The 16878-nt window shown below is 42.2% G+C and overlaps 1 protein-coding gene across 1 annotated transcript in view; it reads left to right on the forward strand.

The window, feature by feature from the left end:
* The window catches only part of bahcc1b (BAH domain and coiled-coil containing 1b), a 277518-nt gene that overhangs the window by 210831 nt on the left and 49809 nt on the right, over positions 1-16878 (forward strand). The window contains exons 16-20 of the mRNA XM_072242674.1: positions 3127-3400; positions 6848-7093; positions 7779-7991; positions 10006-10364; positions 15875-15973. Coding sequence (XP_072098775.1) covers positions 3127-3400; positions 6848-7093; positions 7779-7991; positions 10006-10364; positions 15875-15973 — 1191 coding nt within the window. The remainder of the gene's footprint in view (positions 1-3126; positions 3401-6847; positions 7094-7778; positions 7992-10005; positions 10365-15874; positions 15974-16878) is intronic.

Below are 16878 nucleotides of genomic sequence, written 5' to 3' on the forward strand. Positions count from 1 at the left end.
ATCACATAACAAGGACAGTAAAACCTTTCCAAGGCCAGTTATGGATGGATGATAATACCAGCAATGCCTAGAAATAACAAATATATTTTTTAAAACTTGAGTGTTTTGGAAATCTGAGGGAATGAATGGTGTCAGATAACCACTACTTCCCTTCAAAAAGTAAAGGGGAGAATGAAATGTAATAGAGTTTCATTGGCAGGGAATTTCGATTCAGGGCACCCTTTTACAAACTAAAACATTAAGTTTAATGACATCGTTTTTTTTCTTCTTTTCTAAATGAACTAGATTTAAAGAGATCGATCCCAACTGTAAGCAACGTTGGGCAGTGAGGGCTTAAAGTTTGTGATAGGGCTCACAGGTCCAGGCAAGTTGGGAGAGCCTATTGAGGAAATTAACAATTGGAAAACTTTAAGATTGGTGTAAGGGGAAGAATGATAGAGATAGTCCTGTTGGTTCAACTTCATTTACTTGGTTCACTTGGAAATAAGAATTTTGAAAACATAAAATGGCAGATGATAAAGTTAAAAGTGAAACATCACATAATGTTAATAAAGAAAATTCCATTCATGAATGGAAAGTGCTTTGCTATAACACAAATTTACCTTGGTATTTAATTATTTTGCATTGTCATCTCCATAATGTGCTGTGTTGTAGGACATGGGTGATCATGGTCTCCATGATCATGATTGTTCTTGACAAATTTTTCTACAGTGGTGGTTTGCCATTGCCTTCATCTGGGCAGTGTTTTCACAAGGTGGGTGACCACAGATATTATTAGTGCTCTTCAGAGATTGTCTGCCTGGCACCCGTGGTTGCATAACCAGGACTTGTGATATCGACTAGCTGCTCATACACCATACACCACCAGCTCCCATGGCTTCATGTGACCCCGACTGGGGGGCTAAGCAGGTGCTACACCTTGCCCAAGGGTAACCTGCAGGCTAGCGGAGAGAAGGAGTACCTCACAATTCCATTGGTAGAGATGCATCTCCACACCGCCACCCAAATTCCTTTACATGTTTGTGGAATATAATTTATCAGTATATTAATTATATTGGCCTTTATGTCATTATTAAAAGCAGGGATCTTGCTTGTTCATCTGCTTCCAAATATTGGGTGCCCTAGCCACACATAGTGTCTCACGATTCCAGAGCATCACGGATCCCTTCCCGAAATCTCCCTCAATGCTCAAGGTAGTTGCCATCTTTCTCTGGATATTATGTTATTGATCATGTTTAGGCCATTTTATGACTTTCATCTTATTGGGAACAGTAACCTGGTAGTTAAGCTATCAGTCACATATGCCAGAAGCCTGACCTAATAATCTGAATACCTGAGTTAAAGTCCTAGCACGGCAGTTAGGGAATTTAAATTAATTAAAAAATTATGGAGTAATAAGGTCACCATCAATAAAAGTGACAATGAACTCCTAGATTATTGCAGAAACCCATTTGGTTCACTTACTGTATGTCCTTCAACAAGGAAAACTGTTGTCCTTATCCAGTCACGAAATCTAGTTCAATCATAACTTCAAAATGCCCTTTACAGTCAGACCATAGTGATTCAAAACCATGACTTGCCATTCCACATTGAAGGATATATAGAGACGAGCAAAATGTTGTCATAAGCAGCAATGAGAGTAAAACAACATGACCAGCAAGGCCCTCAAGCCCCATGCTTTGATGACCAGAGGATTCCAAATACTTTGACCCCTCCCTCTGGAGTAACTCCTTCCCCAAACTACATAATCCCCTGTGAGAGGCAGTAGTAGGCAGCCGTGGATCCCAGGGATCATGGGTTTGCGCCTCTGGTGGACTATGTCTTCTTGAAGGCGCAAGCTTGGATGGGAAGATTTGAAGAACGGGCTGTTGCCCATGCAGCGGGTTCCCCCTCTCCACGTCACTGTATAGTCCAAGGGAAGGGCAAATGCCAGTACAGTTTGGCACCTGTGTTGTCGCAGAGGTTGCCAGAGTGAAGTCGTAAACAACATCAAGCTGCCATAGGGCCCCCGGCTCCGGATTTCTTCCTCGTGGTTTACTCCCGAAGCCTTTCCCATGGGTGGGTATGGCTGCAAGGCAGCAGAGATTTAAAATCAGCGTTTTCCTTCTCCGAGGCAGGCTGCCGTCCAAGGCTGACGAGCCCCACCTGCCCGAAGCAACTGGTTTTGAGGCGCCAGTGGTCCGCCTTTGCCCCTTCTCTTGTCAGTGGAAACAGTTCCGCTGGGCCTAGTAGCTAAGCCACACGTGAAGGCCAAGGGTTGGACTTGGTTGTCAGAGGCTGTTAGAGACGCACACCATTTGGAGCACTTTATAGGTAGAGGGAGCTTATCCCCACTACCACTCCCAGCTATGACAACCTTAGGAACCGTGAGAGGCAAATACTGTGGCTATTAGAATTGGAATTGATTTATTATTGGAATATGTACTGAGATACCGTGAGAAGCTTGTTTCATATACGGTTCGTATAAATAAAATCATTACACAGTGCATTGGAGTAGAACAAGATAAAACAACAACAATGCAGAATAAGGTGTTACAGCTACGGAGAAAGTGCAGTGCAGGTCATCAGTAAGGTGCAAGATCATAACGAGGTAGAGTGTGAGGTCAGGAGTCTGTTTTATTGTATTAGGGAACCATTTAATAGTCTTATAACAGCTGTCGTTGAGCTTGGTGGTATGTCCTTTGAGACTTCTGTACCTACTGCCCAATAGGAGAGTGGAGAAGAAAGAATGTCTGGTGTGAGTTGTGTCTTTGATTATGCTGGCTGCTTTACTGAAACAGCGAGAAGTATAGGCAGAGGCTATGGATGTACTGCAGAGGCCTTTTGGTCTTTGGTTCCATGTGGGAATAATGTCATAGGTTAACAGTCCAGTGGAGCAATTCGTTGGACACCGGGGCTCAGGCACCATTGAATCTAGAATATAACTAAACAGATAAATTCAATATATTAAACTGTCCAACATTAATGCTTTAAGCTAGTTGGCTTATAGAAGCAATGTTGCTAAATTGGAAACTTGGTATGAGATCAGCTTTGCTGATGTTACAATGAAATATTTCTCAAAAGAAACAGCAGTAACATGTCATATTTATGTATTTTTCATTGTGCACAAATATGGCTTTCTTTTAGATTAAACCAAGAGCAAAAAAGGACACCCCTCAAACCAGCATAACGGCAAAGTTGGGGAAGTACACCTCCAGGCCAAAGCCGAAGGTACTGGCTAAACCTACAAATAAATCCCACACAGCAGCCATCCTGAAATCTGCTAACACCACCAGCCCATTCCGAGGAAAAACATCGTCCCTGCCTGGCAAGATTCAGAAGCAGCTGGGAAAACCGAAGACTTTCCCAGTGACTCACAGCCAGGACAGAGCAAAGCATATTCCAGCAACTCCTGAAACGGGTGAGTGTTCTTTTGCAGGATTGGGGTCTGGAGTCGAAAACTGAAGTGATATAGAAAATGTTAGAAATACACAAGTACAGAATGTCAACGCTCGGACAATACTTCTCACTGTAGCCCTTCCTCAGGAGTGGGGAAATGTGTGGCATTTTTCACAGAAATAGAACAAATGCAAAAATGCACTTGTGCTCATTTTTTAGGGTTAATGGGGTACCTGTATTCCCTCTCCCACTAACCACATTCTTTTAATATGGCCAGGAATAACAAGAAGTGTCGCACTTAGCACTGTGCAGCAGAGATTGATTGAAAGTGTCACAATTGTTCCCCAGTTAATCATTCTGGTTGTGGTTTAGGATTATTTGGAAACTCAGCACAGCTTCTCATAGAGTCATAAGGCATGGAAATGGTCCTATTGGCCCAACTCATCCTTGCCGATCAAGATGCCCATCTAAGCTAGTCCCACTTGCCTGCATTTGACCAATATCCCTCACAGTTCACCTGATCCATATGGCCATTTATGTTCCACCTGAACCTCTTCCCATTTAAATCAATCACCTTCACTCTCTTATCTCTTCTCCACCATACACTTGTTATGCGTAAGGGGAAGGGGTACAGACTTAACAGCAGATAACAATAACATAGGTATCACTCAGGGCGTCTCTTATGGACCCATTCTTACCACATCCTTCATACCCTGATCTTCCCCCACCCCCCACAAACACACAATAAATAAGTACATTGAATATATTGGTTCTTATAAGCAATGACAGGGTTTGAAGTCACAGTGTCTTTGCGTAAACAAAGATTTCTCTCAATTTGAATAGCAGACAGGGTGATACACAGCAGAAAGCCACACTGACCCCCACGAGTGGGCTGGAAGCTATTCACTGTAACTCCCAATCAAAAGGTATCAAGGTAATTTGGTCATTTATTGAGAAGGTGGGTAGGTTTTTGATGATTCTCAATAAATGACCAATGTACTTTTAGAGATATTTCATATTATTTTGTTGCAGCTCAAAGACTATGAAAAGCTTCAAGATGGGCACTGGGATCAATCTCACAAGTAGGTTGATCTATAGATAGTAGATTAGCAGGGAGTGAGTATACGCTCGAAAAACTTTAAAAAATTACAGCTGCTGGAAATTTGGAATGAAAACAGAAAATACAGGAAACATGTGACAGGTCAGGCAGCTTTCTCAGTAAATTTATAAATATTCGAATTTATAAAAATACATGAAATGTGTAGTTATATATAGTCCTGTTGTAGGGTCTTGGCCCAAAACATCGACTGTTTACTCTTTTCCATAGATGCTGCCTGGCCTGCTGAGTTCCTCCAGCACTTTGTATGGGTTGTTTTGGATTTCCAGCATCTGCAGATTTTGAGATATATATATAGATATACTTTTCCAGTTAGTTGACGTTGGGAACATAAACTCTATGAGTACCAAAGCAATCCTGCACTCTTGGAGGTGCTGCCACATTTCCACATAGAAACTAAACAGCATCCCGACCACTTTTTTTCCAATTAAAACTCCCAAGAAGCTATTAAAAGTGGAACTCTGTGCTTTAGCTGAGACCCTTCTATCAGCAATATCAAAAATTAATTAGCTGGTCATGTATTATGTAATTGTCTCAGACCTGAATGATTAGTGCATCTCTCTCAGAGTGAATGTAATGTCTTTGGGTTTTGCACTGTGTTATCAAAAAATAGCAGTTTGTGCTTTAAAGGAGGCAGGGAGATCTGGACCGGCTCACCTTATGGTAAAAGGTTAAAGGTTAAAACACTGAATGATGTAAGTGCTACAAGTCTTACTGAGCTTCTTCAGGAAAAAAAAGGGCATGTGTCCAATCACGGAAGCCATCCTCAGTTCCGTTCTCTCATAAACAGCTTGGGAATTAGGTTTATTGAAATAATACAAACGCTTATGATAACCCACAGCAAATACATCAAAGGTTGCACATCTGAAATGTATTCGTCTTGTAGCTGGAAAAATGCAATTGAAATTTTACTAAAAAAATAAGTACTTAAAATCCGGAGTAACACACACAAGTTGCTGGAGGAACTCAGCCGATCAGGCAGCATCTGTGGAAAGAAATAAAGAGTCAACATTTCAGGCCAAGACACTTCATCAGGACTTACAACTTGAAATACTTAAAATCTTTGCCATTTCAAATAAATCAGACAGGGTTCATTGAAAATCAGAATCCTTCAGCATTTTGAGACAGTTGATTGTACTTTTCCTGCAACCTAGAAGTAGGACAATTCCGGAAGAAAATACGCCATTTTATTATGCAAATTTGTCAGTGTGGGTCTAAAGTATCGCAAAACAGTTTAGAACTAGGAAGTGCCTGAGGTTTAGTTGACAACATTTAAAATAAAGCCAGCTTTTTTTCTCCTCCCAATTGTACCTATCCAGTATATTTGTAACAGCAAAACTACTCTAGGTTTCTCTCCAGAGCAATAAATTTGCATTAGTTTGATGACCTTGAGGTATCTGTTCTAGCGTAAACGTATGGATTACAGAGCTTAAGTATACTGGAAATCCAGATCATCTTTTGTACAAGTAGTTGAGGTCAGGCTGCCTGGAATTGTTCATAGTGTACTGGGAACAGGAATAGCTGCTTTACAGGAAGCTGCCTAAGACACTGACAAAAACTGACACAGTTTCTTAAGGAGCACATTTGTAAATTATTGAGATTAGCGTGGTAATTTCCTATCATCTTGCATGTAGGGACAAGATGAAGCCGAACTAGAGCTCATTGTTAATTGGACGAACAGACTCACAGAACTTGGTTGCCATGTTAAAAGTCTGCACTTTATAACTAATAAGGTTAATTTTGTGCTTTCATTGATAGATACAACATACAGGCGCATAGAGAAGTTGACTTGGTTGGAATAAAAGAACATTCCTGTAGTATTGGCTGGAGATACAGACAGATCATGGGTGCCATGATAGCTTAGCGGTTAGCTCGATGTTATTGCAGGTCGGGGCGTTCCAGAGTTCGGAGTTCAATTCTGGCACCGTTCTGTAAGGAGTCTCTGTACGTCCTCCCCGTGGAATGTAGGGTGTTTTTTTTTCCGGGTCCTCTGGTTTCTTCCCTCAGTCCATAGACATACCGGCAGGTTAAATGGTCATTGTAAGTTGTTCAGTGATTAGGCTAGGGTTGATTGTGGCTGTAGGGTTGCTAGGTTAAGATGGCTGGAGGGCCTACTCTCTACTGTATCACTAAATAAATAATTAAATAAGCAAATAAATCTAAGAGTCCACCAATGGAAGGTAACATAGGCAGCACCCACTATGAGTCTGGAGGAGGATTTTATAATGGAAATATTGGCAAAGAAAACTAACAAAGACATGCCAATTGGAAGCAGATATTACTGGGCAGGAATGCACAATATAAACTTGATAATTTGTTAATTGATTGTTAATTAATTGGTTCAAATTGCAGGCTTGAAAATGGAATCGGGAGAAGAGGACGGTGTATTAAACACAAAAGCTACTTTTACAAAAAACAAAGTGGTCCCGAAGGCTAACTCCGTCATTAAAAAGAAGCCTGGCATTCAACAAAAAAGAAAGGCAGCTGGGGTCAAAGTGCAGAAAAGCAGCAGTAAGAAGCGGAAACAGGAAGCTCAGGCGACGCTGAATGAAAAGGATTGGATATCCACAGAGAGCGATGGCTTCTCTTCAGATGTTGGTATGCTGTTTTCAGTATCGCTTAGTAAGTGACGTCTCAGCTTCTGCCACCCTCGGCAATTATTGTTGGATAACCATTGATGGGCAGCCCTATACCAGCATCTGTTCCCTGCCTTCGTCGCAGGATAGGTATCTATGATGATCCAGAAAGACAAGAGGCAGCAGGCACACTCTCATCCAGAGAGCTACTAGCCCGAATGTGTAGTACAGCAAGCTCTGCATTAGTGGGAGAACCACTGCAAGCTAACAGCATCCATTCTTGAGATGGGAGCAGCAGATATGTATATTGTGCAAGGTTGCGTAACAACCCAGAAGAGCTGTCCAGTAACAGAGACTGCTGAACATTTGTCACAACAACAATAGACCTAAATCCCAGTGTTATCTGAACAATTATGCAAATGGCCACATGCACAACGAAATCTGAGGGCAAGCTTCTCAGACAAAGGGTGGTGGTTATATGGAGTGAGCTGTGAGAGGAAGTGGTCGGCAGAAGTACAATTACCATGTTTAAAAGACATTTAGGTAGCAAAAAAGTAAAGTAAAGGAAGACAGGTCTAATGCAGGCAAATGGGATTAGTGTGGATGTCATCCTGGTCAGTATGGACAAATTGAGTCGGAGAGTCTCCTTTGGCCTGTAGACTTTCATGCAAACCTACTGGTTAATTTATTCTTTACACCTTTCTCAGGTCCGGAGTTGACGGAGGACGAGCACAACTATAACAGTGCTGACGGCAGTGACGGCACTCCTGAGCTGTCGATCAAAGACTCCAGCACTGGTCTCCACACAGAATACTCAACAGCGCTCACCGCCGCAGAGACGGGTCCGTCACCATCCTCTGTTGTGAAGCTGGAAGCCAATCAGAAAGCAAAGAAAAAAAAGGAAAGGCAAGGTCTTCTGGGTAGGTAATCAGAGTTGTGTGACTTTGTATGACCATGATAGGTTATACAACATAGTCAGTGAAGGTTATATACAGGATTTGGGAGAACCAAACACAAGAAAGTCTGCAGATGCCAGAAGTCCACAGAATACTGGAGGAACTCAACAGGTCAGGCAGCATCTATGGAAAAGAGTAAACAGTTGGCATTTTGGGCCCTTCTTCAGGACTGGGAATACTGGGAGGTACCTTTAAAGACAATATTATCATCACATTATCACCCATGACATAGGAAGTAACTTACAGAATTGCTTTCACCATCATTACAATCATTCATTGTGCTAGGACAATATAGCTTTAAAAAGCCCATTTACTAATGCTGAAAAGTTAGATCGTTGTTGCAGTTTCCCTCACAATGGAATTCAACATCAATTTTAGCTGAACAAATTGCATTAACATCATTACTGAGTGAAATTGTGCCAATTGCAAAATTGGACTGGGCACGCCTGATTACAATTAACATCAGCATGGCCAACTTTGGCTGGATCAGGCACAAACCAGTGACATCAGTCAGTGTACAGTGCACATTTCAGCTCCTTGTAGATGAAAAGTCCAGAAAATAACTTACTCTGAACATCCACAGGAAAATGAGCAGTGAAATGCATTGAGTCCTTCACCTTTGCACCACTGAATGGAACACATAGTTAGGACAAGTAGAAATCTGACTGCAGACTCTTCAACATCTCCTAAAATCCTTCGGGTGTGGTCAAACTAGCAAGGAGCAACTTGGGTTCGTGACTCTGACAATGAAGTGATTATACAGACCAACAGTTTGACCATTTGATGAGGAGTTCGTGAGGTATCTTCTTTATTTTTGCATCTCTTTTCATTTGCCTCCCTGGTCTGAGATGATAGACATGGAAGCTGCCCTTGTCTCTGGAAATGTATCCTGTAATGCTAGGAATGGGAATGTCATTATTATTATTGCTGGCCAAGAAGGCCAGAGGCCATGGATTATAGGAAATTTAAATTTAGTCAATTAGATATATCTAGAATATAAAAAAAACTAGCATCAGAAATGCTGGTCAGGAAGCTACCAGACTGGAGTAAACAACCAATTTATTTAATAATGTCTTTAAGGGAAGGAAACGTCCTGTCCTTATGAACCACGTATGACTTCAGAGTCATCGTCATAGCTGAGTCTTAACTGTCCCGTAACAAGGTCCAAAGAACAGCTGAAGTGCAAAAAGGATGAGCAGCCCCCCAGCTCTATCCTGCCACTTTATGCCCACGTCCTGTGAATGAGCTTACAGCTCACTCTTACTAAAAAGTACATGAACGTAAGCTTTTGTCTCCCAACATTTGCAAACTCAGTCAGTGGATATGCACCTTGACTTTTAAACACTTGGCTGAGAATGAATCTACCCTCTTTAAATTTGCCTGTGCACTTCTTGTTTTCTTGTGGCTGTTCATTCGCCTCCGAATGAGCGCCAACTGTTAAAAACACCCATAAAAGTCCCAAACAAAAGCTCTGTAAATGTACTTTGCAATAAAATCTGTTAATGGGGACCACCTGCCTCATATAATTGCAACTACACATTTTCAATCCAAGTTATGAATTTATTCTAAGGGGGAGTGTTGGAAGCAGTCCATGGGAAATGTGCTGACACAGTCTATAACCTGGCACTGCTTTCAAGTGGCCATTACGAACTACCCGAATAACTATTACCGCTTATAAACAATGAAAGAGGGCTGTACTTTATAAAGCCACAGTTTTTTTCCACCAGTCTGCAGAGGAGCAAGTTGCAGCTCCCTGAATGGTCTTCATGACATTTGTCAGTATATAAGAGCAAATTGCACAACCACCAACCAGCTAAATAATCTCTGATAAACAGACGGATGTCACCATAGATTAATGAAAGTGAATACATTTGCTGAATTTACAGTAAGTTGAGGATTGAGATGAGATGACACCATTGGGCTTGCTTCTTACTGTAATCAATATGTTAACTGTTTATTCTCCTTTCTGGCTTTCCAGGAACGTTTGGATTGCCCAGCGTGGACGGGGACGTGAAGATTAAAAAGCGCCCCGTCAAACACAGCCTGGAGCCTGGCAGCGCAGCGAAGAAGAGTGAGAAGCCCCCAGCAATGAAGAAGAAAGGACTGAAGACAGGCGAGAAGAGCAAAAAGCTGAAGAACACAAAAGGGGGAGCAGAGGTGGCCATCTGGCGCCGACGGGAATCCGACCTGCGGCCTCTGCTGCACAGGGAGAGGATAATTCCCAGTAATACCTCTGTACCTGTAAAACTGGCATCCAGAACTCAGGCCAAAAAAACCACAGCCAACAGGTGTAAAAATGTCACCAGGAAAAGTAAATTGCTGCAGGCAACTTTCAAGGTACGGTTTGAATAAGTAACTCTATGGCCCTTCGTTACCTAGTGGAATGTTTTTCCTGGATCTGCTGTGCATTAGCAAGCACCCAGCAGCTCCAAGTATTTTACTGATTTGTTGTTTTGATCCTGAAAGTTTTTGTATTTTTCAGTTCTCTTGTCAGAGCAGTCCTGTCCTTTCAACAGCTTCAGCATCACCACCAGTTTCTTTACTTCTCTTGTACAAAGTATGGGATATTTCCCTTTTTTGTCCTTCACGGTTGCACTAGAGAGAGGGGAGGTATAATCAGCAACAGCCTGGTTCCTCCGGGCCCCTGGCACTGTTGGATCACACTGTGACTGGCACAGATTCAGCAGGCTCAATGGCCATCTCACCAATGACCTGTTAGCGCTGTAAAGAACTTCCAGGCCAGTTCCTCTATCACACTTGTTCAGTCAACAGATATTCCATTCCCCAATCTGGTTCCCCTTCCCTTCTGCTCACCTGCCCATCACCTCCCTGTGGGTCCCCTCCTCCTTCCCTTTCTCTCGTGGTCCTCTCCCCTCTTCTGTCAGATTCCTTAGGAGACAGAACAGTACAACACTGGAACAGGCACTTCAGCCCACAACCAATTCAGTGGCTAACTAATCTCTTCTGCCTACACAATGTCCACATCCTTCAATTCTCCTCACATTCATGTGCCTATCTAGATGTCTCTTAAAAGGCCCTAATGTATCTACTTCTGCCATCACTCCAGGCAGCATGTTGCAGGCACCCACCACTCTCTGTGTAAAACAACTTGCCCCCTCACATCCTTTTTGAACTTACTGTCTGTCACCTTAAATGCATGCCCTCTGGTATTAAAGATTTCAACCCTGGAAAAAAGATACTGTCTGTCTCAAGATCTCGTAAACCTCCAACAAAACTCCCCTCATCCTCTGCCGTTCCAGAGAAAACAACCCAAGCTTATCCATCCTCTCGTTATATTCTTTCTGCTTTGGCTTTTCCATCTATTGCCTCTCAGATTCTCACTTCAACCCCTCTCCTCCCCTTCTCATCTACCTTCCCCCTCACCTGGCTTCACCTATCACCTTCCAGCTTGCACCCCACCCCCCCACTTTCTTATTCCTGGCTTCGTTTCCAGTCCTGATGAAAGGACTCCACCCAAAAAGTGGAACCATTTATTCCCCTCTGTGGATGCTGCCTGACCTGCCGAATTTCTCCAGCATTTTGTGTTTACTGGAGGAATGTCAACCTCAGACAGGCCTCCACTGCCTCTTCATCGTGTTCGCCAACAACAATCCATTCCTCAAAGCTTGTCGGTCCGGCTCTTCCCTGAGACTCACAACCTTTGACCAGCAGCATTCAACCTGTGAGGGTACCTGAAGATAAAAGTGAATTGAAATGTAGATATTTTAGCACACTGTTAATTTTTATCCTTGGCCCTATTGTCTCAAGAGTCTCCTCGTGTCACTTGTGACATAAAATCTATTGGGATATCCTTCAGACTCTTCCTGACTCCCAGCATTCCAGCAGCAGTCCTCAGCTCTGCGTCATAAACCATAATGAGCAGTTCACAGAACAGGGATTCTCTGGCACAAACCCAGTGTTTGCTACTGTGTGATATTGACTGAAGCTATGCTAAGGTACTTGCCAGAATCTTAAAGTAAAACTGCCTGCAATTTATGGAAAATCAAGAAGAGCTCATTTAAAAAATTTTACCACTGCCTGTTTGGGAACAGATGTGGGAGTGTTTGTGATCAGTAAATGAGAGCTGAGATCAGAGTCTGTATCTGAATACAAACTCCCCTTCCTTTTCTCTTTCTCTATCTCTCTCTCTCTCTCTCTCTCTGTCTATATATCTATCTATCTCTCTCTCTCTCTATATCTCTATCACTATATCTCTATTTCTCTCTCTCTCTCTCTTTCTCTCACACACAGACACACACACACACACACACACACACACACACACACACACACACACACACACACACACACGCACACGCAATTTTGGATGCAAAACCCCATCAGAGCCCATGTCTTGCAGACCCTACCCTGGGTTTGAAGCTCCCAGGCTTGATATTCGTACTATCCTAGATATCTGTCCAAAGTCAGTACGAGTGACATCACCATTGATGGTGGAATCGAAGTTAGCAATGGACGAGCTTGTAGAGGTGTTGGGTCCTAGAATCCATGAATTCTGTCCCGGCAAAAGAGCAATTTATTGAAGAAGTCAGGAAGTGTCGTTCAAAGCTTCCAAAATGGGTGTTCACTTGTGGACTCTGGCCACCACGAACTATTGTCTTCGCTGCCTCCATCTTTCACCAGCCATGAATTCCATGTTGCTCTGATTCATTGAGTTTCATTTTGTTCTGCATTCTGTTGGTAGCTGTGCATTCAGTGACCTGCGTCTTGCAATCCTTAAACCATTCTGCCTCTTCTCCCACTGAGGCCTTCTTTAAGTCCAGCACATTGACCAGATGTTTGTCCCACCTTCTGGTACCTCGCATGTATGTGAAGTGCTTTGAGGCATTGCCCTATGTTACAGAAATATGTTGTTATTGGTCTCTGTCAAGTCTACAGTAAGGAGGAAGTTGGCTTCAACGTCTTTGTCCTGTCCATGATTGTACACGTATTCAACTTTGGCTGCAGTTTACTTGGCAGCAACTTATTAAAATGTTTATTTGGTTAAGATTCTCACTATATATGCAGATAGCTGAGATGTCACAGTGAACTAAATCTTTTGGTAACATAGTTGTAGTAGACTTCACTCTCTGTTCACTCACAATCTATTACACTCGAATAAATAAGTTTTAAAGACAGAAAATATTGATATAACAATCTGGACAGCCATTTGAAAGTATAGAAATCTGAACAATTGGCTGTCCAGCAAACAATATACATGGCCGCTTTTGAGAAAATGTGTAAATGTATGACATTTAGAGGTGAAGCACCTCAATTGTACAGAGTCTTTGTTCAGGGTTCCTCAAAGGATAACTTTCAGGTTGAGTCAGTGGTGAGGAAGGCAAATGCAGTGCTAGCATTCATTTCAAGAGGACTAGAATATAAAAACAAGGATGTAATGCCGAGTCTTTACAAAGCACTGGTGAGGCCTCACTTGGAGTATACTGAGCAGTTTTAGGCCCCTTTCAAAAAGGATTTCTTAGAGGTGATGTGCTGACATTGGAGAAGGTTCAAAGGAGGTTCACAAAGATGATTCTGGGATTGAGAAGCTCATGAGGAGCATTTGATGGCTCTAGGCCTGTACTCATTGGAATTTAGAAGAATGAAACCTTTGCTGAAATCATTGAAACTATCAAATGTTGAAAGGCCTAGACAGAGTGGATGTGGAGAGGTTGTTTCCTGTAGTAGGGGTGTCTAGGACCTGAGGGCACAACCTCAGAATTGAGGGAGGTCCATTTAGATTGGAGATGAGGGGGAATTTCTTTAGCCAGGGGGTGGTGTATCTGTGGAATTCGTTGCCACAGATGGCTGCGAAGACCAGGTTACTGAGTGTATTTAAAATTAAGGTTGACATATTCTTGGTATGTCAGGGTGTGAAAGTTTATTGGGAGAAGGCAGGAGAATGGTGTTGAGAGAGAAATGGATCAGCTGTGATCAAATGGCAGAAGAGACTCGGTGGGCTGCTCCAATGTCTTTGGGTCTTATGTCTAATTGCTTCATTAGCACAGATCAATCCAAAGCTTCACAGTTTGGGTGCCATTGAGAACTTTGAATGGAAAGTATCTGCAGAAGGGAGGTCAATGAGCAGGGACAAATGCACAAGGGAGTCCCGTAGTGAGTGATCCCTGCGGAAAGTTGGAATGTCTTTATTAGTGCCATGCTTTTAAATCACTAGAATGCAAGCAGGAAAGGAGATCAGGCAGCATCTGTGGAGAGAGGACCAGAGTTAACTTTTCAGCTCGATGCCCTTTCATCATTCTGTATACACCCAGCATTTCCTGCTTTATTTCACATTTCCAACATCTGCAGTATTTTGCCTTCAAGTCACCAGACAGGTGCAGAACAATCAGAGCAATACACACAATACTGGAGGAACTCAACAAGTCAGACTTTTCAGAACGTGCCTGTGTACCAGCCACAGACATGAGTCTCTCCAGACGCTCATCATGGTCTGTGAAACATTTGTCTTCATGTCAATCCGATCAGCTATTTTGTCGACTTATTCTGCACTGGTTTCAGGTCCTCACCTCCCATCACGATGGTCAAAAGTTAGATTGCAGTAGTCAATAAGAACGGTATGGATATAGCAGCTAAGTTTTCAGCATCGATCACACCCATTACCAGAAGTACTGACTCCAATATACTAATCCCTTTACCTTGAACCTTACTTCCAATGAAAGGAGAGTTAACAGCAGAAATGAAAAGCAATGAACCACTAACAGCCAAATGACCAGAATATAACCTATCCAGTACTGAGAAAATATTTGAATGGTGGTCGATGATAGAACTACATTAGTGTTTATTGCTCTGCTAATGCTGCAAGAGAAGGAATGAGCACATTGTAATTTCTCAATACTGCAAATCCAAGGACCGTCTTGTTTGACGACCATTCTTGCTAGTTACTTTTTCTCACAACAATGGAACATTTGTGTAACCATGGCAATCACTTTCCATCTACAATTTAGATCTGACCCAGAAATGATGCAAAGATGACACAGTATTGGAGAACTTAGCAAGTAATAGCTTTATGGTTTCCACTTTCCCCTTCAGCCCACTATCAAGGCCCTTCTTTGCTTCTATTCAACTCTTTATTAGAACTTGTGCACAATTCGTTCTACAGATAAAATAAAATAGACCATAGAAATACAATTAGAAATTGCAAATATTCAGTACTCAAAGAAAGCCCAGTTGTGCAACAGTAGACTGTAACAGTGTGACTGAGTGGGTTCTCAAGTCAAAAAAGATGCTCAACTGTAGTTCATTTTATTTTGCTGCAATGCCCATCTCACTCAGTTCCCAGTGCAGAAGAGTACAGACTTTACAAGAATCCTTAGATCCTTGTTCCTTGGATTATGTGCTTGCTCATGAAATTATACTTCCTAGGGAGGGTACATGAATGTTCTGGGGTGAAGGTATGCACATGTCATTTATTTTGGGAGGGAGTCCTGAGGAAGGGTCTCGGCCTGAAAAGTCGACTGTTTATTCCCTTCCATTGATGCTGTCTGACACACTGAGTTCCTCCAGCATTTTCTGTGTGTTCATCTATATTCCAGCATCGGCAGAATCTCTTGTATTTATCGGTGAGTCCATGCACTTGCTTAGCCTCAAACTTGGCATGCAGTAGTTTAAGATGAACGTGTACTATATGATGGGTTTTTAAGATTACCTCCATCAAAGGCCAGAACAGACTCAATCTACATTTACCTGTATCGAACAGCTAGAGACTGGTATATTCCACTCTGGAACACAACTTTTCTGTATTTGAGGCTTACAGATGGAATTTGATTTTACTCTCTATTCATTCCAAACTGCTTATACTGACTCCAATACGTCTGTTTCTCCTATATTAGAAATCAAGTGGCTTCTGCCTCTCACAAAAAGGAACGATCTCCACTGATTATCAGCGGACTAGGCTGAACAAACTCAAGAGCAAACTCCCTGTGAAAGAGGTGAGGAGACTGAGCAAGTCTCGCAGCGGTACTATTACAGGGTGCCTCAGTAAATGATTCTCTGGGCTCAGAGAAATGGTAGCTGCTACCTTTTTTTTTGCATAGAATGTTTTTCTAAAAACACAGAAGTTGTTGGTGGTCACTAAATAAGGACTAAAAGTTGCGGTTTCCAATCAGATTTTGGAATGAATATTTGATTATTCTGAACACACAAAACTGATTCTGATGTGGACAGCAAAGTTTGTTCATTAATTAAAGTAGCTTTTTACCGGTTTACGCCTTAAGGTTTTAAAACCATGCACTTAAAAAACACTGTACCTTGAAATTCATCCCTGGTAAGTTATCGGTAGTTGCTGTACATCAAAAAGGCAGAGCACAGCCCCTCATGCTACCCAACAGCAGGCTCTGATAACTGATCGATCAGTTTCAAAGTAAACTGTGTTCTGAAAAAATAAGTCTAAAGGGCAATTTTTTCTGTTACAGTCTTATTCCTAAAGTAGCTATTTCGCAGCTCATTCTTTAAAGAGCAAAGATCATTAATGAATTAAATGCAAGTCCTGGGATTTATGTTGGCAAACGACAAATGTTTTAAAATTGCTGTGCTAGGAACAAGTGCAGGGCATCTTAACAGAAAGCCAACAGTCTTGGTTTGTTTAGATATGGCCAAAGAATACAGTACGTTAACTGCAACGCACAAAAAATGCTGGAGGAACTCAGCAGACCAGGCAGCATCTATGGAAATGAGTAAACAGTCGACGTTTTGGGTCGAAACCCTTCATCAAGGACTGGAGAAAAAAGATGAGAAGTCAGAGTCAGGGAGGTGAGGGGAGGAAGAAATTACCAAGAATTGGAGAAATTGATGTTAATGCCATCAGGTTGGAGGCTACGCAGACGAAATATAATTT

Source organism: Mobula birostris, chromosome 24 (genome assembly GCF_030028105.1).
Source record: "Mobula birostris isolate sMobBir1 chromosome 24, sMobBir1.hap1, whole genome shotgun sequence".
Classification (NCBI taxonomy): domain Eukaryota; kingdom Metazoa; phylum Chordata; class Chondrichthyes; order Myliobatiformes; family Myliobatidae; genus Mobula; species Mobula birostris.